Below are 23,765 nucleotides of genomic sequence, written 5' to 3'. Positions count from 1 at the left end.
AATCAGCCTGTGGGGACACTCCACAAGGAAAGAGGCCTGACCTTTCCCAACAAAGAAAGAAAAATGATTAGGACTGTAAGATAAACCTTCTAGCTCCCTCTTGTCAGATAAGGCTGGTCACAGAGGCCAGGAAGCAGTGGGTTAAGGGTGAGGTGACCATTTGAGGACATTGAAGGGATGCATCAAATGATTTTGGTAGTCAATGACAGTCCCTCCACATGCAATAACAATGCCCTCAAAGAAACAGTGGACGGGGTATACTTTCCAAAATACTGCAATTTAATTCTGAAAAACACAAATGCTAGAGGCCCAGAGCTATCTATTGATTGGATCTCCTGCAACCTGCCTTGGGCCCCAGAAGAGACTTAGCAAGGTCAGGCTCCTCCCTGCTCTTCACAAGAAAGGCCAAGGAGAGCTTTCTTATCAGGCCCAAGTTGGAGCTGCTATCTGCTCAGAAAGCAAGATTTCTGCCTTGAAAGCAAATGCAGTTGCCTCAGAAATGGGCAATGCATACTTCTGCCTCCTGCCTCCCCCACACTTGGCCTGCAGAACTGGAGTGAAGGTGCATATAGGTCATGACCTACACATATCCTGTCCAATTCCAATAGCTGGAGTCAGGGCCCTGGGAGACATGACCAAGGAGGCTACATGAATGTCTTGCTACCCCTCTCCCCTCCCCAAACTTACCCATACTGCATTAATTTACCCAGAAATGGATGGCCTCCCAACCCCTAACCTGACTCAGTAGGAGGGAAGATAAAGCAGTTCTGGGCCTGGTGTCAGAGACCTTAAAGAAAAGGGCATGGGTGGTAGAGAGGAGGCAGAGGTTGAGTTTAAGGGGATATGTGAGGGCTGAGGCTTGCACAGTTCTCTTGCACCTGCTTTAGGAGCCAGGGATTTCTCTTCATCAGCCCTTAACCCAGTAGAGCTAAGCACTGTTGCTGTTTGGAGAAGTTGCCTGTGCTGCTGTGCACCTGCCAAAGATTGGGACAAGAAGAAAGATCCTTTTCTACTGCTGATCCAAGGAGTCTAAGGGCATGGGAAGAAAGGTAGCTAAGACAGGGATTCAGAGGGGAAGGGCTCCAGTGGGACTGAGGCTCAGAGAACAGGAACCAGGTACCCCAATGTGCTCGTGTGCTGGAGGAGAAGGGGCACACTCCCGTAGGGGTGTTCGCAAGGCCAGAGGAAGCCTGTCAGACATACCCTGGTCTCTGCTACTCTACTTTCCTCCTTCCAATCTCCATGTCTCTCATCTTCCTTGGGGCTTTTGTCTAGCTCCCAGCTAAGGGCCCACCTTATTGGGGAAGCAGGAGGAAGTGAAGGCTTGGGCTCCTTGGTCTCTCTCCAGCTGAAGAGAGTGCTGATGGGCTCACTATGTGCCCTTGCACCCCCAGAGTGCATCCGTGTCCCCATGTGCTGAGCTGGAGCAATGCCACTCTTGTCAGGGCTAGGAGGAAAGCCCAGCTTCTTAAGTCCTAGCTCTAAATCCTAGAAGGCAAAAATACCACCAAGTCCCTATCGTGGTTTTCTGGGCACCCTGGTGCCTTTTCCTTTGTTTTTGGTATTAAATTATGTACCATTAAAATAAAATATAAGTATTTTACCCACCCCTGGGATGCAGGGAAGCTATAGGAACTAGAATGGGAGCCGGGGTATGCTCCCTCATGGGAGGGGGCTATGTACTGGGTTCCCCAACTTTCTCCCCATTGGCTCTACAGCTCAAAGTAAACCAGATCTGGGGGAGATGGGGGCATCCTCCTGGGCCTCTGGAGCATCTTCTTTGCCCCTTTGGCTTCACACAAAGGAGCAGCAGCCGGTATGCTTCTTCTGGGACTCCACATAGTCTCGGAGCTGGAACCTGGGCTCATCAGCCTGCCGCCCTGCCCGGTATTTCAGCTCCCTTGAAGAGGAAGAGGTCATGGGTTGGGTTGAGCTGGGCTGGTCTGAGCAGCCCTCTGCCTCCCTTCCCATGGCTTGGGGCAAAGGGAAGCAGCAAGCAACATGTAGGGGGGCCAGGGGCTGTGCCAGGGGTCAGCCCCCACTGGATTCCTGGGTAGTTCCCTTTCCCATTCCCCTCTCACTTGGCAATGGCCAGAAAGGCTAATTCCACATTCATGCCCGTCTTAGCGCTGGTCTCCAAGAAGGGAACTCCATATTCCTGCTCGGGAGAGAGTGTCCTCAGAGCCAGCCTCTGACTGCCCCACCCCTTACCCTACGCCCTAGACTGTCACTTACCCTGGCCAGTGTTTCTCCTTCCTCCGAAGGGATCACCCTTTCACTGCTCACATCCGCCTGTCAAGGCCATTTGGGTTATTCTGGGGAAGAAAGCCTTGACCCTAGCTGGCCCGTCTTTTGCCCCAGGAGCAGGCCCTGCTTGCCCTCTGCTGGTGGCTTGAGGGACTGCTAGCACCCAGAGCCAGGGATTTTGGCCTAGTTTTGGGATCTTAGCCTTGGCTTGGGGAAGTGGGTAACTCTCATGGCAAAAGGGTGTGGTAATCTAGCCTCAGAGAGGTGACAGAAGTTCAGGCTAACCCTTTGCAGTCTTATCTCCAGACCCGAACCCTGTTCCCTGTGGGGTCTGAAAGCTGACAACCCTGGATCTGTCTGGCAGCTGCTTGGGCTTTCCCTGGAAGAGGCTGTTTTCCCAGAGCTTTAAGAGGGCAGATGGGGAGCGGCACCTGTGGCTCAGTGGGTAGGGCACCAGCCCCATATACCGAGGGTGGCAGGTTTGAACCCAGCCCCGGCCAAACTGCAAACAAACAAACAAAAAATAGCCGGGCATTGTGACGGGTGCCTGTAGTCCCAGCTACTTGGGAGGCTGAGACAAGAGAATCACCAGTTGCTGTGAGGCCACAGCACTCTACTGAGGTCAACAAAGTGAGACTCTGTCTCTAGAATAAAAAAAAAAGAGGGAACAGATGGGATGGGTGGAAGCTGCTAGATATGTTTGACCCCTGAACTGGAGACCAGAGAAGCCTTTGTGGGGTGGGTGTGGGGGAAGGATGTCCATACAACTGTTCTTGGGTGGCTGCAGGGCTGGGTGGTGCCAATGCTGTGGCCAAGGGGGAGGAGGTAGAGGGCTGGATTGGGCCCTGCCGTGTAGCCACTAACCTTGTTGCCTAGCAGCATGATCACCACGTCCCTCTGGGCACACTCATGGATCTCAGTGAGCCAGGCCTGCGGGAGAAGCATGCTGAGACAGGCTAAGGCTAAGGATTGGGCCAGTTTCCCCCTTTCACCCTTTCTTCTTCTGCCCTGTTTGATTCTCCTCAGCTACTTGCTATCCCCTGAATGCGATACCCTGTGCATTCTCTCATCTGTGCCTTTGTTCTGGCCTCTCCAGTCCTGGGGAGGATTAACCAACTTGATTGAACAACTCCAATCAGCACAACTTCCAGTTTTATGGCAAACAGAGATGGCATGGAGACATCACCTCACACATCAGTTGGTGGTCACTAGTGACTTTCTGAGGTGCTCTGCCAAGGTTTCTAAGACTACATAAGGGTTCAGTGATCAGAAATACTGTGATTGATTAGTGATGTCTGCCATGACAATGGCATTGAAAGTGGAATTAAGGGTGCCATGGATTTTCCATTCTGTTTATAGCTATATGTCTTATTTCCCCCCCATTAAACTGTCCTTGAGGTCAGGGGGGCACATGAAACCCATACTATGTTGTGCACAGAGTTGGTGCTTGAATTCATGGAATTACTGTATCTACTCTCTAATAGTTTTATTGTAAGGACACAGACACTCTGTGTCTGCATGAGTTACTTTTGTGTAGCTCGTGATGGATGAATGTGTAGACTTTTCTGGTTGGTCCCTCCCCTTGGTCTCTGTGGATAACTGTCCAGGGTGGGGCCAAGGATGTTCTGAACACTTTGACATGAAACACACCATGAATTGCAGGGCTATGCAGGTGGCACAGGTCACAACAGTTTGCTTGGCGTGCATGACCATATGGCTGTCACTAGCAGCAGATATGACTTCTGAGTCACAGCTAGGTATTTTTAAGAAGGTGGCAGTAGTCCATGCCCCTCCTCCTTCCCATAGAGCAGGAAGCAATCCCAGCCTGCACAGGCCCTGCCTTGGCTCCTTGGATGGGAGCCAGGGGAAGCGAGGACCTACCCTGATGTTGTCAAAGGAAGATTTGTTGGTGATGTCGTAGAGCAGGAGCAAGGCTGGAGGGGAAGAGGGATCAGAGGGGACTTAGGCAGTAGCATGGATGCCACCAAGGGGCTAGGGTAGGGGTTGGTGGGCATGATGGTCTTACCCTGGGCATCTCTATAATAAGCATGGGTGACGCTGCGGAATCGTTCCTGCCCCGCAGTGTCCCAGATCTGAGGAGGGATGGAGAAATGTTTGGAAGGAGGCAGGGTACAGGGACTGTGCTGAGTGGAGGGGACCCGCATTATGGTATGAGATGCCTGTAGGAAAGTAGGGCTGTTTCCTTCTTTAAGTTCTTATGGGCTCCCGTGCATCTTATGGCCTCTTGGATGGTGGTAATTATTGAATTCTCAATCACTCAGCGCCCAGGGCTGGAGTGTCCAACCTCCTAGAGCTGATGAGGCCCAGGAAATGGGGAGGCCCAGGAAACTGGGGGGCGATGGAGGGAGCTAAGTTTGTCTGAAGGCATTTTAAGCTGCCTTTGATAGGAGAGAGGGTGCCTGGGAACTGCTTTTTCTGCAGACATCAAACAAACAAAAGCCATTTCCTCTCATGGGCCCCACAGGAAATTACCCCAGGCTGAGGGCAGGGCTGCAGGCCTGTGGCTCAGGGTGGGGAGCCTCCACCCCCTGCCCTGTCCCAACCTCTGTTCTCACCTGCAATTTCACCCTCATGCCGTCCACAGTCACCACCTTGTTCTGAAAGAGAAAAAGGTAAAGAGGGGGACAGGACAGGCTTGGCTCCTGAGCTCTGCAAACATCTAGGATGTTTAGGTCTCTCTCTAGGCCTAGTGGGGTACAGCGAGTCCCAGAGATATCTGAAGCCAGATCACCCCACCAGGGTGGTGGGAATGCTGCCCCCAGATAATTCCACTGTGGGGTCATCTCTTCTGGGGACTTCATCTCCTCTTCTCACAACACAGCAGGGCACAGGAGGCTGAGAAGCTTCTGGCTCCCTCCCCGGCTCAGCAGACTGCCTAGGGCCCTGCCTTGCCCTCTCCCAGCCCTCATCCTCAGGTCATTAGAAACTTCTAATGGTGAGGTGGTGAGGTGCCCAACCACAAGCTGTGGTTCTCAGAGGAATCTGAGGAATCTTCTTTCTCCCAGCTACCCACTAACTCTCACTGAGGGAGGCACCAGCAACCCACCCCCTTGGAGCTTCACAGCCCTGTCTGCTAGAGTTAGACCCTTGCTCTGCCCAACGCTTTGGGCATGCAGTGCTCAGTATCCCTGACTTAGATCTGTGAGATGGAGTTACTAGGATGAGAGAGGGACCCCTGTCAGCCGCTCCTTCCCCACATGCCTAGCTCGTAAACCTGGTGCAGTGCTGTGCCTACTAGAAGCTCTACAAAGACTGATTGACTTTTGAGGCCCTGCCAAAGAGACTCAGCTCAGGGCATAAGCAAGGGCTGAGGGCCAAGAAGCTCAGCTTATGCCATGCAGGTGGCTGCCCCGCTTAGGGGACTGTCCCCCAGGAGTGGAGGAGAAGGAAGACACAGTCTCATTTTTCACATCCTACAGGTGGTTAAGGAGCCTGCCCTGCCCAGATTCCTTTAACCTGGCCACCTCTGTGGTCCCAGGGGAGCACTCCTGGTGTCCTCTGGCAGGGAGCCACAGGAGTCCTCAGGAGCCAAAGTGGGTGAGGAGAGGGCAGCCCCTGTGCCTGAGCCACTGCCTGGCTGCTGCCCGGAGGAGGAGCCTGCAGCCACCTCACCCTGAAGTCAATGCCGACGGTGGCTATGAAGGTCCCGGACAGGAAGGCCCCGTCTTTGAATTGGATCAGGAAACAGGTTTTGCCGACGCCTGAGTCTCCCAGAAGCATCACCTAGGAGATGGGGCAGAGGCAGTGAATGGAGATGGGGGAGATGCTGGGATTCCAGGGAGAGACACCTGGAAAGAGGATCAGAGAGGGCTGGGAAAGGATGCTGACAGCACCAGGGGCACTGCTTCCGGAAAGGCTGCTGCTGCCCTCACCTTGCCTCTCCTCTCCACCGTGGTGCTAGAGAACCACCACATTTGTATGGTCTGGTCTCTGGCCACATTTGCCACAGCCATACCATGCAAAGATCGTGTCCCTGCCTGTGTGTATTCACTTGTGTACACATGTGGGCCAGGTTATGCTGACGGGAAAGGGGCGTGGAATACCCTGGACAGAGAGTCCTACCCAGGGGAGTCTATCGGCACCAGCTAGGGGGAGGACACTGTCATTTGTTTATCTAGAATTACTATTGTTTTGTTTGGGGGTATCAGAACATTTATTTGGAAGTTTCTAATGACATTTTATGTTTATAAAAGGGCTGCATGAATTAGGGAAGGTTGAAATTTATACTGAAGTGGGGAGATGTTTAGTCTGAAGTTCTTTCAGTAGAAACTCTTCAAGTGGGACAAATGGTTGCAAATTGATACCCCTGAGTCATTGGAGGTAGCATGGGCGAAAGTGCCAGGGAGGCCGCATGTGAGGGGAAGGCAGGGCCTCCCCCACACTCTCTGTCCAAGGTCTGCTCATCTTGTCCAGGGAACATGCACGGAAGGTGGAGAGCAGCCCTTTGTCCAGCCATTCCCCAGTTTTGGGGGACTGGATCTAGACCTATTGCTAGAATTTTCCCAGGGCTTGATGGCTTGAGCAGGGACTAGGTTTGAATTATTTTAGAGGCTCTTAACTTGACAATGGAGCCCAGAGGCTTTCCTGTTGTGGGCATGGGTGCTGGGCTTTAACTTTGGTGGAGAGGCAAGGGGCTGAGCAGAAGTTGTGTGACAGGCCCTGGTTTGTAAATGGCCTACTGTGTGATTTGGGAAGATTCCTTAACCTTTCTGTGGCCTGTTTTCCCCAGGAGGTAGAAGGGCTGAGGGATAATTTCTTTGAGCCCCTTCTAGAATCCATTAATGACCAGGGCTAATAATGTTGGTGTGGATCACCTAAGATTCAGAGAAGAGTGGCCCAGGGTAGGTATTGTCTGTCTGCGGCCACCATCCCCCAGTCTGGTCCAAGTAGCTACTTCCAGGCTCCTCTCAGACTGTCCTGGATTTAGTCCCTTGGGGCAAGATGGGGAGATTGAGGGCCAACTCTCCTGCAGATGCTGCTTGGCTAAGGGACAGATGAAGGGGTGTGGGACAGGAAGCCCTCTGAAGGCTGCACTCCTCCCTGGCTCCTGGGTCCCAGCCCTGGAGGGCAAAGGAGTGAGGGAGGGCTAGTTCCTGTGTACCTTACAGATCACAGCTGCCTTGTGCAAACCATGCTGGTCACCCACCCATCTCTGCAATTCCACCAAACACAAACAGCAGCAGCCTCACCACCTCCTAGGCAAACAGCTCAGCTGGCTTGCAGGGCAACAAGGTCAGGGCATCTCCATCGGCCTGGGGGCTGGCCATCAACAGCTCCCCCACCCGTGATGGCACAGGGGCCCATTTCCTGCCACAAGCCCACATAGGGTGCCTATCTCAACGGCTCTGGGCGGGTGACTTGCAGAGTGGCTTCCCCTGAAACAGTGGGGTGGAGGCCGAGGCTCCCAGGGAGAGTGAGCCCCAGTGTAGAGGAGGAAACCAAGGCACAGAAAGAGACAGGTGTCCTCCAAGGCCATGCAGTGAGACCCGGGATAGCCTCACTTCTTCATCCCCAATCCTGCTGAGGGAAAGTGGGTGCTCTGGGCCCCTCAGCATCTCTTTCAGACTTTCTGGTACCTGCCCACTCCAAGGGCACAGACGGAGAGGAGACAGACCAGAGTCCACCGCCGCCTCTGCCTGTGTCCATACAGAGCGCGCCTGCAGAGGGAACAAGCTCCTGAGAGCCACCTGCCAGTCTTCCCAGGTGCGGGACGTTGGGATCTTTCTCAGGTTCTAAAAATTTCCAAGTGGGCCTGCGTGCTGGCTAGCAGCATCCTCCGGAAGGAGGGGCTTCCTGGAGCTGGGGCAAAAGTGCCAGGCAGTGCCTAGAGGGAGTGGAGGGGGAAGAGTCAGGATTGGAGCAGCTGGGGTACCTACTGTTCCAGCCTTACGACCTTGAAACCAAGCGCTGATCTCAGCGCAGCTCAGATGGCATTAATCCGGAGTTGCGCCGCCACCTGGGGGCGTCCTCTCTGCGCCTCTAGGCAGTCCCCATCTCCTAGCATTTTCCTAGTCTGTGCCTGGAGGGTAGTGCGCTCAACCCTTACCACAAAGCACTGGCCAGAGTGTGGCAAAAGGAAGCCGAGTTGGGGTTGTGGGGTGGGTATCGCTCAGTCTTTCCGATCTTCCTCGCTCCGGCCTCCACTGAGCCACCTAGATTCCTAGATGTTGGGATGGGCCCCTCACCCTCCCTTACTCCATCCCTCCTTGGGAAGACCCGGCTGCCTGGGGGGAAGGGCTGAGTCCAACCCAGACGTAGTGAGAAAAGGCGAAGGTAGGGGTCTCACAGAAAACGACGCAGGGAAGGGAGTCCCCAGCGCTGCACCCACCTTGCCCGTGAGATCATAGCTCGGACAGCAGGGTGGGGAGCGCAGGGGGGCCTCGCCATCCCGGGCGGCAGCGGCGCCAGGCGTGCCCGTCATGTCCCTGGATGAGAGGTGAGCTGGGCCGGCTGGGCGGCGAGGGAGAGCGCAGCAGCCGCCCCGCCCCGGCTCCACCCACTCTTTCCTACCCGCCGCGGACCTGAACCCGTACAGGCTCCTCCCTCCATCCCGCCACCCACTCGACGACACTGGGTGGGAGCGGGTTATCCCGCGAGGGCGCGCAGAACCGCAGGGTCGACGCCGAGGGGAGGATGGACTCCCGAGTAACACTGGCCCGGATCCGCGCTCTTAGGGCATGGGCTAAATTCAACGCCAGGACTGGCCTTCCAAGGTCGCCAGCCGCGGGTTTAGGTGCCCATCGAGGTTGCGGGTCTGGAGACCCCACTTGCTGCAGAAGGGTTCCCCCTGCGGCTGCGCAGTGTGACCAGCAGGCGGCGCCCGAGCTCCGGGCAGCTGGTCAACAGGTGGCCATAGGGCGGGAGCCTGGGGACGCCCCTGCCACGAGGCGGTTAGAGATGCTGCCTGAGTTCCGCTAATAGTCTCAGGCGGTTTCACTTTTGCTAACGCGCCCAGGCCGAGCTCGTGTGAATATAGTTTTGTTTACTAACTGATAACTGTGCTGCACATTTGCACTGCAGTTTTCCGGGCCTCTAGTCGATGCTGGGACTTTGACCTTTCAGTATCTATTACCTTTCATTTCTCCCTGACCTGGTGGGCTGCGCCCAGAATGTCCCATCTTGGGGGAGCCTTCACGTAGCTCCCGATGGAGGGGTCCTGAGGCAGGGCCAGCCTTATTTGTGGCCCTCACCCCGTCATGGCGTAGGTGCCAAATGAATTCATGAAGCCATGAATCCTTCTGAGCAGAGTTGCCGGGGTATCCCAGGAACCCTGCAGCTCCTGGTGACAGAAGGTGGGGAGTGTGTCTGGGGGCAGAGCTGGGGGCTCTGAGGCCTGGGCCAGTTGCCCTATTGAATATTCTATACAAGCACCTCCGAGTTGCAAAGGAACTGTTTGAAAGGTGTGTAGGTAGGTGAGGGGAGGTACATCTGAACTTCTAGGTGTGGGGGTAAAGGGAATGGGGCAGGTGTGACTTGTGGGTCACTGTGGGGACTGACTTTGCGCACTCCAGCTTCTAGCTGGTATGTTTTGGATCAGCTGGAGCTATTTTCTGGCAGCTGGCAGAAGAGCCCAGAGTAGGGACAGGGGTGATCTCCCTTAGACCAAGGAGCCGGTGTTCTCTTCTAACAGGCGAGTGTAGGGTGGGACTCATAGGGAGCCATAGACGGGAGAGTGGGGGCTGCATAGCACCCTGCAGATGGGTGTTGTTAGTTGCTATTTGGAGGCCAGAGGCTCTTGCTGCAAATTATGCCCCAGAATGTTCACACCATGGGGCTCTTGGGCTCCAGAGGGCTAACTCAGGGTCCCTGTAGGCTGAGGGTTTTCAGTGCAAGAGAACAGTGGTAGAGGAGGAAGGCGAGAGGGGTGGTTGCATACCCCTTGCTCACTTCCCACTGTAAACCATATTTTTGTGGGTTAAATGTGTCCCTCGAAAGATACATTGAAATCTTAACTTCCAGTCCTTGGAATGTGCCCTTATTTGGAAATGGGGTCACTGCAGATGTCATTAATTACGATGAGATCACACTGGAGTAGGGTGGGCCCTTGAGCCAACATGACTGGTGTCATAAGAAGAGAGACACACAGGGAAAAGATAGGCCTGGGAGGACAGAGATGGGAGCGGTGCATGCAGAAGACGAGGACTGCCAGGATTGCAGGGAGCACCAGAAGCGGGAAGAGGCAAGGGAAGATTCTTCCCATGAGCCAGGAGCAGGCCATGCTGGCACCTCGTTTTCAGACTTCCTAACCTCCAGCTGTGGTTTTTGTCATTGGTTCCACCAAGACCCTTTTTGAGACAGTAGAGAAATGAAAACACTGGTCCTGCTGCATTGCTGTGAGTTTGGGTAGGCTCACCTGACTGAGGTGGGAAGTCCACAGACACCGGCGAGGCATGCGGGCTCTCCTCTGGGTCACACCTGTCTGGCCTACTGGGTCTGCCATATGTGGGCAATGTCATACGTGGAGTGAGCACACACTGTCCCCATGCCAATGTAATGTCTTGCAGTAGGTTCAGGGTCAGCCTTGGGTGAGTCAGAAGCAAGTGGGGGGTCAGGGGTGATCGGCATTGGCTGTGCAGAAGAGGGCTCACCATGGTACAGGGTCTTTAGGTGTCGTGTCCAGGAGAGAAAGGATCTAGAACACCACAGCCCAAATCCAGGCCTCCTGACATCACTGTGAGGTTATGTGTGCATCAGGGCAGCCCGTGTCTGTCCCCAGACACACACCACAGACACACACACACACTCACATCACCCCACACCTATACCTCACACCCATGCACACCTCCAATCACACCACGAATATAAACATGCACTCTCTGCATCTTACCACCAACACACACCTCGTATCACACATAAACACACACTTCATACCACACACAGGCATATGCACGCATGCCTCAAATCACACCACAAATGCAAACACACACTCTACATCTTACCACAAATACCCACCTTACATCACACCATAAACATACATCTCACACCACATACACTCTACGTATTACTACAGACATACCGTGTACACTCACACACACACACGCCCCATGCTGCAAATGCACACATACCTCACATCATACACCACACATGAAATGTCTTACATGATCCCTTCATACACCTCTGCCCAAACAGACACACACTTGCCACTACATCACAATTACACATACAGTTCATATCCTTCCCTGAACACACAGGTCACATTGCTGCACAAACCATACTCCTCAGATTGACCCCACACCTCCCATCATTGCCAAATGCACATATGCTGTAAATTCCACCATCCCCTCTCATCATCCCAAAATATAAAATGCACACGCACTCCACATGACCCCCGAACAGATACCCTGGCCCTCTTGAGCACAGTCACACCCACATGTCACACAGCCCTGCTGACAGAGGAGCAGTGAGTGGTGTCACATGAAGGCTTCAGGCTTGGTCAGATGAGGCTTTTGTGTGCAGAGATCTGGGGAGACCTTCCTGGCATCCTGGAGATGGAAAAAACCCTGGAGCTGGGGAATAGCACAGCCCTGAGTGCGGGGTCAGGAGGTGGAAGGGAGACTAGGACAGAGGCTGGAGATATGAGGCCTAAATGCACGTTTAGAAAAAGTAGCATGTGGACCACCTGCTTCAGAGCCCCCAGGTACACGTCAAATTACAGATTTGGGGTCCCCAGCCCAGGTCTGCTGTAGCAGCCTCTGCGTGAGTAGGCTCAGAATCCATTTTTCAGACAAACTTCCTGGGAGTTTCTAATGTGCGCGGAACATGTGTTTGAGAATTCCTGGTCTCATCTGTGTAACATCTTGACCAGCAGATGAAGACTGGTTTAGACTTTATTTGGAGGGCAATAGGGAGCCACTGAAGGTTGCAGGTGGGGGATGAACAGAACGAGGCTTTTGGAAGATGAAATTTGCAGCAGTGTTTAGGCAAGACTAGAGAATTTGGGGGAAGCAGCAGCAAGAAGGAACCAGGAGAACCCTAACTGGGAAGGCAAGGGCTGACCCGGAAGGCTGCAGTGTGAGCCCATCAAAACCACTGAAGATGGAAAGAGCCCGGAGGCACCTGCAAACAGGGCGAAGTCCCTATGCACAGGAGTCAACAATTGAGGTGAGACTGAGCCCTTTAACTGAGCTGGATCCTTTGAACTCCTGATGGACAGTTTAGATTAGGGAACCTGGCTTGCTTGCCCTGAGGAGATGAAAACAGTTTCCCCTCCCCCTTGCTAAATATGCTATTGGCCATTTGTTAGCAACCCCCTACTTGTTTACCCAGCCTTTCCTCTAGCCAATCTTCCTGGGGACTTGGAATTCTTTTAACCCTATCTTTGGGCATCTTTGCATTTTTTATATAGGCTTTGTGTAAGAAGCCAAAACATTGCTGCACTGTCCCAGTCTGCCACTTGGGTATAATGTCCACCTTTCTCCATGGAGCTTGTGTAGATTGTCGTGATTTTCGCCCAGCGATGTTTCCCATGTTGGCTCTCAGCTCAGGTCGTGGGCTGCACTTAGTCCCCTGAGCCCCTTCTGCCTCAGTGCATGTCACACAGGAGTTCCAGGCTATAGCCAGGGCCAGCCACAGGCACTCTCGAATTGCCAGCTACATGTGAATGACAGATTGGTAAGCCAGAGTCCTGTAGCTGGGCTGCTCGGGTGCTGACTGGTGCCAAGCAGACAGCTGAGGTTCCAGAAGGACAGTGAGACAGTGAGGACAGTGGGAGAGCCCAGCTTGTTCTACCTCAGGCTGCTTTGGGCTTTCAGTTTGACCACACTTTCTTTTTTCTCAGAGGAGATTTGCCTCACTTTTCTTGCTAAGCTATTGGCAAAATTTGTAGGTCCCACCCATGCGGTCTGTGGAATGTGAGTCAGAGTTTGCACACCCATGCCCACCGCACCCTCTGTCTCTAGGCCGGGCCGGCTGACAGATGCGTGAGGAGTTGTGGCTGTGACTATGAGGGCAGACTGGGCCTGGGCTGGGGTGGGTGACCCCTGACAGGTTCACTTCATGGCAACCTGGTCCAAGACCTCAGGAATTTTCAGGGCAGCCTTGCCCTCCTGGGACTCAGCCCTGCACTCCCAGGAAGCCCAGCCCTGGGGAGAGCCCTGGGCACTGGTGTTTTAGGGCCAATTCTAGGTCCAGGAACACACCCCAGCCGGGCTCTCACTTCTGATTCACCTCCTAGAAGTCACCAGAAGTCGTCATGTCTGCCCTGGACTCTTGTGTTCCTTGCTGTGACCCAATGGGCAAGCCCAATTTCTGGGTTTCCTTCTTTCTTCCCACCAGCGTGGAACTGCTGCAACCCGACCCTTCGTGAGATCTCACAGGTCCTGTGCTCTGATCAGTCCCAGAGGCTCACAGACACCCATGCTGCCCAAAAAACATGTGCTTTTCCCATCTCTGCATGTTAGGCTGCTGGGGACCCAGCAGAGGGCCTTGGTCCTTCTGCCACAGTCAGAGAGAGGAGCAAAACCCCCTCCCTGAGGTCTTCCCAGGAATTCAAGGGCAGTTGAGAGCAGCCCTGGGCTGTGAGAGTGGAGGGGATGGGATATCTGCAGAACAGGGGCTCTTGGGCTGCAGAGGGGCTGTGGGCAGGACAGGCCTGAGAACACTGTGCTTCCTTGAGTGTGCAGCTGTGCTGTGCTGTGCCAGGGCTGAAAACAAACTCTAACCTCAGTCTGGACACTGTGGCAACCCTAAGTGTGGACTGTGCTTACAATTTTGTCATTCCTTTGTCCCTCCAGATTCTTCCTGCCTTGGGAGGCTGACCTGAGCGATCTATGTCAAGACATTCCTTTGCTTTCTAGCTTCCACTTTCATTTAGCCAGTGCGGAGCCCTGGAAGGTGATGGGGGGACAGAAGAACGGGCAGGACAGGGATTAGTTCCCCTGGATGGCTCCTTGGGGTTTCTGTGGGCTGCTTGTCCCTCCCGCCAGGGACCTGCCCAGCAGCCCTCCTTGTAGGAACAAGGAGGTCTGGTGAAGCTTCCTCCCTTCTCTCTTTCATTTTTCTTTTTTATGTTTATTTATTTATTTATTTATTTAGAGACAGAGTCTCACTTTGTCACCCTTGTTAGAATGCTGTGGTTATAGCTCACAGCAACCTCAGTCTCTTGGGCTCAAGCGATCCTCTTGCCTCAGCCTCCCAAGTAGGTGGGACTACAGGCGGGTTTTAAAACAAAACCTGCCACACCACCCAGCTATTTTTAGAGACAGGGTCTAGCTCTTGCTTTTAGGCTGGTCTCCAACTCATGAGCTCAAGTAATCCACCTGCCTCAGCCTCCCAGAGTGCTAGGATTACAGGTGTGAGCCACTGTGCCCTGCCCCCTCTCCCTTTTATGTTAGAGATGGATGAAGCCGCTCACCACCCAAGGGGGTTACAGTATCCCTCCTGATCACCTGACACCCTCCTAAACCTTGGGGAATAGTCTCCTCCTTAAACCTCCTTGGATGATCCAATGTGAATGTCCACCTGTTTCCTGCTGGCCCCTGACAGAGATGCTCCGGGGCTTCAGGGCTCAGGGCTAAAGCTGGCAGTGCCAGCAAGTGCTTACTGTGAATCCGATGCCCACGGTGGCGGAGAAGGAGCCCGGGATGAACTTGCCCTGGTCGAACTGAACCAGCAGAGATGTCTTCCCCACGCCACTGTCGCCCACCAGGATGGTCTAAAGGGAGCAACAGAGAAGAGTGAGGCCTCCGAGATGTCCCTGTGGCCGTGGCAGTGGGCTCTTGTGTGTGCACACGCACACACAAGCATACACACACACACATGTACATACATACACACCAAGCTCTTGATTTTCTATTGAGGCCACTGAGGAAGGCATGATGCTATAGAGGAAATCTCACTCCAACCCAAGTCGGTGACCCTCTGAGGAGCCTGTGACAATATGCCTGACAGGCTTCCATCCCCAGGGGCATAAGGGACCCAGGTTCCCACTGCTGTGCTCTGAAATCCATTACTGAGTTTGCACTGACGCCAGGCTTCTCGTGGATGATTCCTCACCAAAGGTGGAGTGTGGCAGGGACACTGGGCAGGCTGGGAGACACAGGGCCCCTCTAACAGGCCCTGTTCTCAGGCTCTCTTCAGCCTGAGAGCCCTCCACTCAGCGTTCCTGCCCGGTGGTCTGACAGCTTCTCCGGCCTCCCTGACTCCTGTCCTATTTCTCTCATAGATATTTCCCCCTAAATATCTTTGCACATTGAATTCCCTTCCGAAATCTACTTCTTGGAAGAACAGGACTAACATAATGTCTGTGGACCTCCTGTAGGGGAAAGTCCAAAAAACAAACAAACAGTCTGTAAAATAAAACAGAATCAAAGTGTCTGGTATATGCCTTGCAGAATGTTCATGCTTCGCCTTGGGGTGAGGCCTTGAAGAGGATAGCATTTCAAAGAGAAGCAGATTTTTGGGAAAAACGGAAGGCCATTTTCCTCTGGGAGTTCTGTAGTGGGAGGAAGTAGGGTGAGAATTAGCCTGGAAGTTCAGGTGAAATAGTTGAAAGAAAATCATTAACAACAGAGAGCTATATAAGCATCCCAAGGCCGGCACCTTCCATGAATGAATGGATGGATGGATGGATGTTTAAATGCCTTAGTTTCAGAGAGGGCAGTAGCCACTTCCAAAGACAAACATTCAAGGTTGTTGGAAAGGTTTAGGAGAAGCAAACTTTAGCTGGACGTGTATAACCACAAAGATATCAAAAAGCAAAAACATAAAAACACAGAGCTTAGCAGGGCCTCAGCCCCAGCCACTCACCGGCCAGCTCTGACAGCTGATTCTAAGGGAATCAGCATCAAAGAATTGGACCAGGTCCTCTGTGATGTTGACTTTGGATGGCTATGGTCACCCCACCCCCACCTCCAGAACCAAATGCTATTCAGCTTTATTTCCTCCCAGGTTAAAGAGCTCCATTTGTTTGTTATGTGCAGTGGCTTTAATGATTTACATTGTAAATCTAACTTCCTCAGGCTTTAAGGAGTGGCTGCTAGAGAGAATATACCAGAATACGAGGGGTAGTTCATTCATGTTCACCTCATTCATTTCCTAAAGGCTATGACAGATTCTAATTCCCTGCCTTTTAACCTTTTTCCTTCTAGGGTGAAGAGTGCCCATGCCTTTCTTCTCTCATTATAGAAAACAGTCTTGTGTTCTTGGGACCTCTGCTGGGTCAGTGGGGCTGGCTCCAGGGTTGCACACAGGGCTGAGCATTTCAGATTCAGCTGCAGCCTGACTCAGGGCAGGGGCAGGAGTATCAGGAATCTGTTGACAGTGACTGCAAGGGCTTTTTATCTGGGCTATAATGGAGAGCCCAGAGCTGATCAATTTACAATACTGTTGAATTATTCCCCCCAAATTCAGGGCCTCCCATAGGCCTGTCCTTCCTCTATTTATGCCCTTCTGTGTGAAGCAAAGCGTCCACATGGCCAAAAGCCTGTGTGCTTCCTAGGAATTGTACTTTGCTCCAAGCTCACTGTCAATGTTGCATCCCTGTGTCTGAGGAGTGGCCAAAGGGCAGCTGTTTGCAGGGGCCGTGGACAGAACTTGTATGTGAAGTGCCCGGGGGTGTGTGGGACAGGGAGGAGAAGGGGAGTGGCTTGTGGGTGGGGGTCTGGGGATGGGAGGCTGGCTGTCCCTAGGCTGACACATTTTGGTGTGGAACTTCTGAGAATCGTACATTCTAACCTGGCTTCCAGGTTGCTAGGAAGATATTTTATTCAGATAGGAAGATCAGACACACTTGATTTGATAGTTTCTGAGGCTTGATTTAGAATGTTAAGATTGTTTTTTTTGGCAGCTTTTGGCCGGGGCTGGGTTTGAACCTGCCACCTCTGGCATATGGGGCCGGTGCCCCACTCCTTTGAGCCAAAGGTGCTGCCCTCTTTTTTTTTTTTTTTGAGATAGACTCTCACTCTGTGACCCTGGGTAGAGTGCTGTGGCATCATCATAGCTCACAGTAATTCTTGGGCTTGAGCAATGCTCTTCGCTCAGCCTCCTGAGTAACTGAGACTACATGTGACTGCCACAACATCCTGCTAGTTGTTTTTCTGTTTTTAGTAGAGACAGGGTCTTGCTCTTGCTCAGGCTGATCTTGAACTCCTGAGCTCAAGCAATACACCGGTCTCTGCCTCCCAGAGTTCTAGGATTACAGGTGTGAGCCACCGTGCTGGGACTAGAAAGTTAAGATATTGTAATATATGACATGTGGGCCTCCATTTGTATTCTAGTCTCGGCCCCCAAATGTTAGGGATAGGTCTGCCTGAAACCTTTGCTCTAGATACCTAATGGAGTTTCACCACTCAGCAGTTGTTGGAATTTTCCTGAAATTGCTTCCAGGTTGGCTTCCAATTTCACCACTTGGAGAAGACAGACAGTAACTTTGGGTCTAAATTTTTCACTGTGCCTTCTGTCCTCATGTTTCCCTTAGCATTTACAAAAATATTAATAAATCATGGTTCCAACAGAAACCTCTGTGCTAAGTTTGCCACCATCAGACAAGTGTCTTCATTCTTGTGTCTTCAGTCACTTGTTTTTTTTGAGACAGAGTCTCCCTCAGCCGTTCTTGGTAGAGTGCTGTGAAGTCACAGCTCACAGCAACTTTAAGCTCTTGGGCTTAAGCAATTCTCTTGCCTCAACCTACCAAGTAGCTGGAACTACAGGTACCCACCACAATGCCCAGCTATTTTTTTCTTGTAGTTGTCATTTTGTTGTTTAGCAGGCCGGGGCTGGGTTAGAACCCACCAGCCCCGGTGTGCGTGGCTGGTGCCCTAGCCACTGAGCTACGGGTGCTGAGCCTTCAGTCACTTTATTTATGTCTGTATTTGTGCCTCACCCACTTCCAAAGGGGACTGGAGGTGGTTTAAAACAAAACCCAGATCTACAAGAGGGTAGTCAAAGATCATGCTTGGGAAATGCACAAAGGAAGGTGCGTGCGTGTGTGTGTGTGTGTGTGTGTGTGGTGGGACTTGGGGTACATCTTCTACCCTAGAGTGAGGCCGTGTCATTACTGCACTAGAGCAAGGTGTTTAGTTCTAGATTGCCTGGCAGTCATGACAAAGTGGCTTTCTAGATGGTTTTTTGTCTGCTTGAGTCCTTTCTATCAATGAGTGTTTCTCCTGGCATGTTCTACTAAGAGAAATTTGTTATATGACTGCTTCTGCAAGAGGCCTTGAATAATAAAATGAGCCATTGCAATTTCGCAGAAGATGCAAACCTCTAGCATCATGTTGACCCCTGATAAAAGCAGGGGCCTAATGTTAAGTCATGCTTCATCAAGTATTAGCTTCGATGGGAGCTGGGCTAATGCTAAGTACACTGCTTTCTTGTGACTCCATCATTCAGGGGCAGCATTTAGGAAACCTAGATGAATGGGTGGTTACCATGGCTCCTAAAGTGTCTCTGATTGACCTTCTTAACAAAACAGGAAATTCAGATGCTATTAAAGAAAAGATCGATGGTTCTGATGAATTAAAATAGCAATTCTTTGCTTGACAGATGATTTCAGAAACAAAAATCAAATAAGAAATGATACCCCAAAAACATTTGCAAGATATATGAGAAACAAAAGGTTAACATTCCTCATAATATAAAGAACTCTCAGGAAAAAAACAACTTCAATAGAAAAATGAACAAACAGTGTGAACAGGCATGTGTGTGTGTGTGCGTGCATGTAGGGTTAGTCTTATGTGTCACCTTGGTGGTGTTATGGTCCCAGTTATTCAATTAAACACTAATCCATATGTTGCCATGAAGGTGTCTTATAGATATGGTTAACAGCTACAGTTAGTTAGTTGACTTTAAGTCTTCAATAATATGGGTGGGTCTCTCCTGATTAATTGAAAGACTTTAAGAGCAAAACTGAGGTTTCCCTGAGGAAGAAGGAATTCTGCCTTGAGTGTGCAGCAGCATCAGCTTCTGCTGGAGTTTCCAGGCCTTCTGATCAGCCCTACATGTTTTGGACTTCCCAGCCTCCAGAGTCCTGTAAAGTCCTGTAGGCCAGTTCCTTGGCACAAATTGATACCTCTCTCTCTCTCTTTTTCTCTCTCTCCCCTTCAATCTTTCTGTTTCTCTGGAGAACCTTGACTGATACAAACTAATAATACATAATGGTTTGGTAAAAGGTTGATAAGGTCAATATTGGCTTAGATTTGGGGAAACAGGTACTCAAACTCACACATACACTGCTGGTGGAAGTGTACATTGGGGCAATCTTTTCAGTGAGCAATTGACAGTATCTATCAGGGTTTCAGGAGCAAATTCCTTTGATTCAGCAATTCTATGGCTTTACTTGCAAAAAAGTGCACCAAAATATGTGCGTAAGGATGCTCAGTGTAGTGTTCACAAGAGAAGATAATTCAGCAATAGAGATGGGCAACATAAATTTTAGAACCTGCATACAATGCATCTCCATGGAAATGAAAAAAGGTTGAGGTCTACCTGATCTGCATGTACTGTTTGGGAAAAACTATATTATTAAGTGAAAGAAACCAAGGGCGGAGTGACGTACTTGGTATGATGAGCTGTGTGTACCTCACAGGTGTGTGATGGGGAAATGGTAAACTTCCTCAGGGAGGCAACAGAGGCCAATGGGGTTACCTTAGTGGTTCTGGAGGTAGGTGCAAAATAGAGAGAAGACTTTTAATTTTGGTTCTCTCTCTCTCTCTTTTTAAATGTTTGCTTGCATTATTGGCCATTTTCTTTCATCATCATCTTCTTCTTCTTTTTTTTGTGGGGGGACAGAGTTTCAAGTTGTTGCCCTGGGTAGAGTGCTGTGGCGTCTGTCATAGCTCACAGCAACCTCAAACTCTTGAACTTAAGTGATTCTCTCACCTCAGCCTCCCAAGTAGCTGGGACTGCAGGTGCCTGCCACAACACCTGGCTATTTTTTGGTTGTCACAGTTGTCATTGTTGTTTGACAGGCCTGGGCTGGATTCTAACCTGCCAGCTCTGGTATATGTGGCTGGCACCCTACCTGCTTGAGCTACAGGCGCCAGGTTCTTCTTCTCCTTCTCCTCCTTCACAAAAATTACCTTCTTCTTTTTTTTTTTTTTTAGAGCAGTTTTAGGTTCATATCAATTTTGAGCAGAAGTACAGAGATTTCTCACATGCCCCTCCCCCAACACATTCATATTCTCCAGAATTATCAATAGCACCCCCAACCATGTTTTCTTTTTGTATTTTTCCTCTATCAAAAAAGCCCTAATAGCCGGGCATGGTGGCTCATGCCTACAATTCCAGCACTTTGAGAGGCCCAGGCAGGGTGATCGCTTAAGGCCAGAAGTTTGAGACCACCCTGGGAGACACAGTGAAACCCCCATCTCTACAAAAAATAAAAAATAGCTGGGTGCAGTGATGTGTGCCTGTAGTCCCAGCTACTTGGGAAGCTGAGGCAGGAGGATGGCTTGAACCCTCAAGGCTGCAACGACTTATTTATTTATTTATTTATTTATTTTTTGAGACAGAGTTTCAAGCTGTCACCCTGGGTAGAATGCTGTGGCATCACAGCTCCCAGCAATCTCAAACTTTTAGGCTCAAGCGATTCTCTTGCCTCAGCCTCCCAAGTAGCTGGGACTATAGGTGTCGGACTCCCAAGTAGCTGGGACTATAGGCCCCTGCCACAATGCCCGGCTATTTTTTTTGTTGTTGTAGTTGTCATTGTTGTTTTAAGTGGCCTGGGCTGGGTTTGAACCCGCCAGCCTTGGTATATGTGGCTGGCTCCCTAGCCACCGAGCTACAGGCAATGCCTGCAATAAGTTATGATCGAACCACTGCATGCTAGCCTGGGGGACAGCGCAAGACCCTGTCTCAAAAAAAAAAAAAACAAAAAAAAAGAAAACAAAACCCTAGCAAATATATTAATTCGTTTGGTGAAGTGAATTATTTATATTACATGAGCAACCCTTTATTTAACCTGGAGCAAATTGCTTTTCTACAGATTGGTAATGATATATATATATATATATATAAACACACACACGTATATATATTTAATAGCAGTTAGCTCTGTGTGATAGGACTAGAAGAGACTTAAAATGCATTCTTTGTGTCTGGGGAGATAAGTTGTGCCAGGAGATTCTGGTAAAACCAGGGAAGAATCCCACATGTAGCCTAACTGCTGCTTTTATTTTTCCAAACGAATCTAGGTCATTAAGAAAAGATCCAGCTTTCTGGGCAGAGGGAGCCTGAACTGCAGCACTTTCACTTTGTCAGGTTACATGCAGTGGGAACCGGAGGAGCAGGTGGCAAACGGGACAGATGCTCTGTGGTGAGAATCCAAGTGCCCTTTTGTCTTCTCATCCTCCCAGCAGGTTATTAACCCCTGTGGGTCTAGTCCACTGGAGGTGCTGTAACAAATACCATAGACTGGGTAGTTTATTAGCAACAGAATTTCATTTCTCATACTTTTGGGAGCTGGAAAGTCCAAGATCAAGGCACTAACAGATTCTGTGTCTAGGGAGGGACTGTTCCTCACAGAGGAAGACTTCTCACTGTGTCCTCACGTGGAGCTCTCTCGAGCCTCTTTTATAAGGGCACTAATCCCATCATGAGGGCTCCACCCTCATGATCTAATCACCTCCTAAAGACCACTTCCTGACACTATCACACTGGAGATTAGGTTTCTTTTTTTTTTTAATTTTAATTTTAATTTTTAATTTCAGCTTGCTTGTTCATTCTTCTTCGTTTGAAGTACATTTTTTTTTTTTTTTTTATGTTCTTTCTTTGGTGATTCTCTTTCCTGTTGCCTCCCCAGTAGCTGGGATTACAGACGCCCACCACAATGTCTGGCTGTTTTTGATGTTAGTAGAGACGGGGTCTTACTCTGGCTCACTGCTGCTCATACCTCTGAGCTCAGGCAATCCACCTGCCTCGGCCTCCCACAGTGCTGGGACTACAGGTGTGAGCCACCATGCCTGGCCTGGAGATTAGGTTTCAATGAATGAATTTTTGGGGGACACAAAAATTAAGACCATATGTTGTACCACCCACTCTTTGGAGACTCGTGTTTTTTCAAAAATAAGCTTTGCCTGAAATCCTGGAAAGACCTTAGCTGAGACCCAGTTTCTAATCCCATAGATTGCAGAGAAGGGCCAGTAGAGCTGGAAAACATTCAAGGTTGGTGGCATCAGTTACTTTCCTTGTTTTCAGTTCATGATAAAAACATTCTTTCACTTTTGAAGAACTTGCTTAACTTGCTTAGAACTTGCTTTTTACCACCTTGGCTGTGGACGCCCCAAGCAACGTCTTTAGGATTTTGTTTTATTAAGTCTTTGATGTCAGGTTCTTTGTTCATGGTTGTGCTGAGCAGGCTGTGCAGGCAGCTGTCCTTGCTCCCTACACCTCTGCAGGAGGTAGCATGGGTTGTTCATATGAGCCAGGCATGGGTTTGAACCCTGGCTCTGCCACTTGCTAGCTATGTGAACTTGAGCAAGTTACTTGCTGTCTGAGCCTCAATTTCTTTTCTTTTTTTTTAATTTGAGACAGAGTCTCACTATGTTGCTCTCAGTAGAGTGCTGTGGCATCCCAGTTGACAGCAACCTTCAACTCTTGGGCTTAAAAGATTCTCTTGCCTCAGCCTCCCAAATAGCTGGGACTACAGGTGTTCACCACAACGCCCAGCTATTTTTTTTGTTGCAGTGGTCATTGTTTAGCAGGCCTGGGCTGGGTTCAAACCTGCCAGCTTCGGTATATGTGGCCAGTGCCCTAACCACTGTGCTACAGGCGCCAAGCCGAGCCTCAATTTCTTTATCTGAAAAATGGGAATAATGTCACCTTTTCTCTGGATTAGTAGTGAGGATTCAATATGATAATTATATAAAATGCAGAGCATAGGGCGGTGCCTGTGGCTTAAGGAGTAGGGCACTGGCCCCATATACCAGAGGTGGTGGGTTCAAACCTGGCCCCAGACAAAAACTGCAACTAACTAACTAACTAACTAAATAAATAGATAAATACAGAGCATAGCACAAGTGGATAGAAAGATGTAGTGCATTCAGATTCAAGGGCAATTGAAGGGTTCAGAAATAGTTGTTGAGAATAGTTATGGGTTATAAAAACACAAATTCAAGAAGGGGGGAGAAGAAGGGGAGTTCAGTGGGTTCCCACCTAATGGGTACAATGTAGGGTATATGGCACCCTTCCTGGGCGAAGGACCAAGCTACCACTCAGACTTTACCTTATAAACACAAACAGTATAACCAAATCATATGCACCCTGGTATTAATATGAAAAAAAAAAAGAGAGAGAATAGAGCCTGGTTCTTAGGTGCTAGACAGTTTCTCAGCAGTGTGCACAGAGCCAGGGGCAAGAGGTGAATGCAACAAAAATAGCCTATTTTTTTTATTCATTCTCTGTCAGTATTTGCTGAACATCTGCCAAATGCAGATCCAGATGCTGGTGGCACAGCGGGCAAGGACTTCTGTTCCACAGTGGGAGACTAGCTAAGCTGGCCCTTTCCCCACAGGAGTAGGAAGAAGTTGGGTTCTGAAAAGATCACCTGCAGTTTGCAAGTC

General features: G+C 50.5%; 2 protein-coding genes across 9 annotated transcripts in view; one reads left to right on the top strand and one right to left on the bottom strand.

Annotated features, from left to right (window-relative positions):
* Positions 1 to 260: 260 nt before the first annotated feature.
* The window catches only part of RAB37 (RAB37, member RAS oncogene family), a 60,135-nt gene continuing 36,630 nt past the window's right edge, over positions 261 to 23,765 (bottom strand). Inside the window, exons 2-10 of one of the 3 annotated variants that reach the window (XM_053567701.1) lie at positions 14,810 to 14,920; positions 5,881 to 5,991; positions 4,824 to 4,865; positions 4,274 to 4,340; positions 4,129 to 4,181; positions 3,112 to 3,177; positions 2,236 to 2,292; positions 2,082 to 2,158; positions 261 to 1,900 (exon numbers count right to left, since the gene is read on the bottom strand). In XM_053567701.1, the coding sequence (XP_053423676.1) occupies positions 1,795 to 1,900; positions 2,082 to 2,158; positions 2,236 to 2,292; positions 3,112 to 3,177; positions 4,129 to 4,181; positions 4,274 to 4,340; positions 4,824 to 4,865; positions 5,881 to 5,991; positions 14,810 to 14,920 (690 nt within the window). In that variant the 3' untranslated portion in view covers positions 261 to 1,794. Of the gene's footprint in view, positions 1,901 to 2,081; positions 2,159 to 2,235; positions 2,293 to 3,111; positions 3,178 to 4,128; positions 4,182 to 4,273; positions 4,341 to 4,823; positions 4,866 to 5,880; positions 5,992 to 8,596; positions 8,803 to 14,809; positions 14,921 to 23,765 lie in introns of those variants that run through there. The other 2 variants (XM_053567702.1, XM_053567703.1) reach the window with 2 other exon arrangements.
* CD300LF (CD300 molecule like family member f) overlaps positions 6,017 to 23,765 on the top strand; it is a 37,882-nt gene continuing 20,133 nt past the window's right edge. For 3 of the 6 annotated variants that reach the window (XM_053567698.1, XM_053567696.1, XM_053567697.1), the window contains exons 1-2: positions 6,017 to 7,971; positions 21,399 to 21,520. The gene's annotated coding sequence lies outside the window, so the exon portion shown is untranslated. Of the gene's footprint in view, positions 7,972 to 16,785; positions 16,803 to 21,398; positions 21,521 to 23,765 lie in introns of those variants that run through there. The other 3 variants (XM_053567693.1, XM_053567692.1, XM_053567694.1) reach the window with 3 other exon arrangements.

This window comes from Nycticebus coucang, chromosome 18 (assembly GCF_027406575.1).
Source record: "Nycticebus coucang isolate mNycCou1 chromosome 18, mNycCou1.pri, whole genome shotgun sequence".
Taxonomy (NCBI): Eukaryota; Metazoa; Chordata; class Mammalia; order Primates; family Lorisidae; genus Nycticebus; species Nycticebus coucang.
Note: the sequence above shows the minus strand (reverse complement) of the source record. Positions and strands in the feature narration are given on the sequence as shown.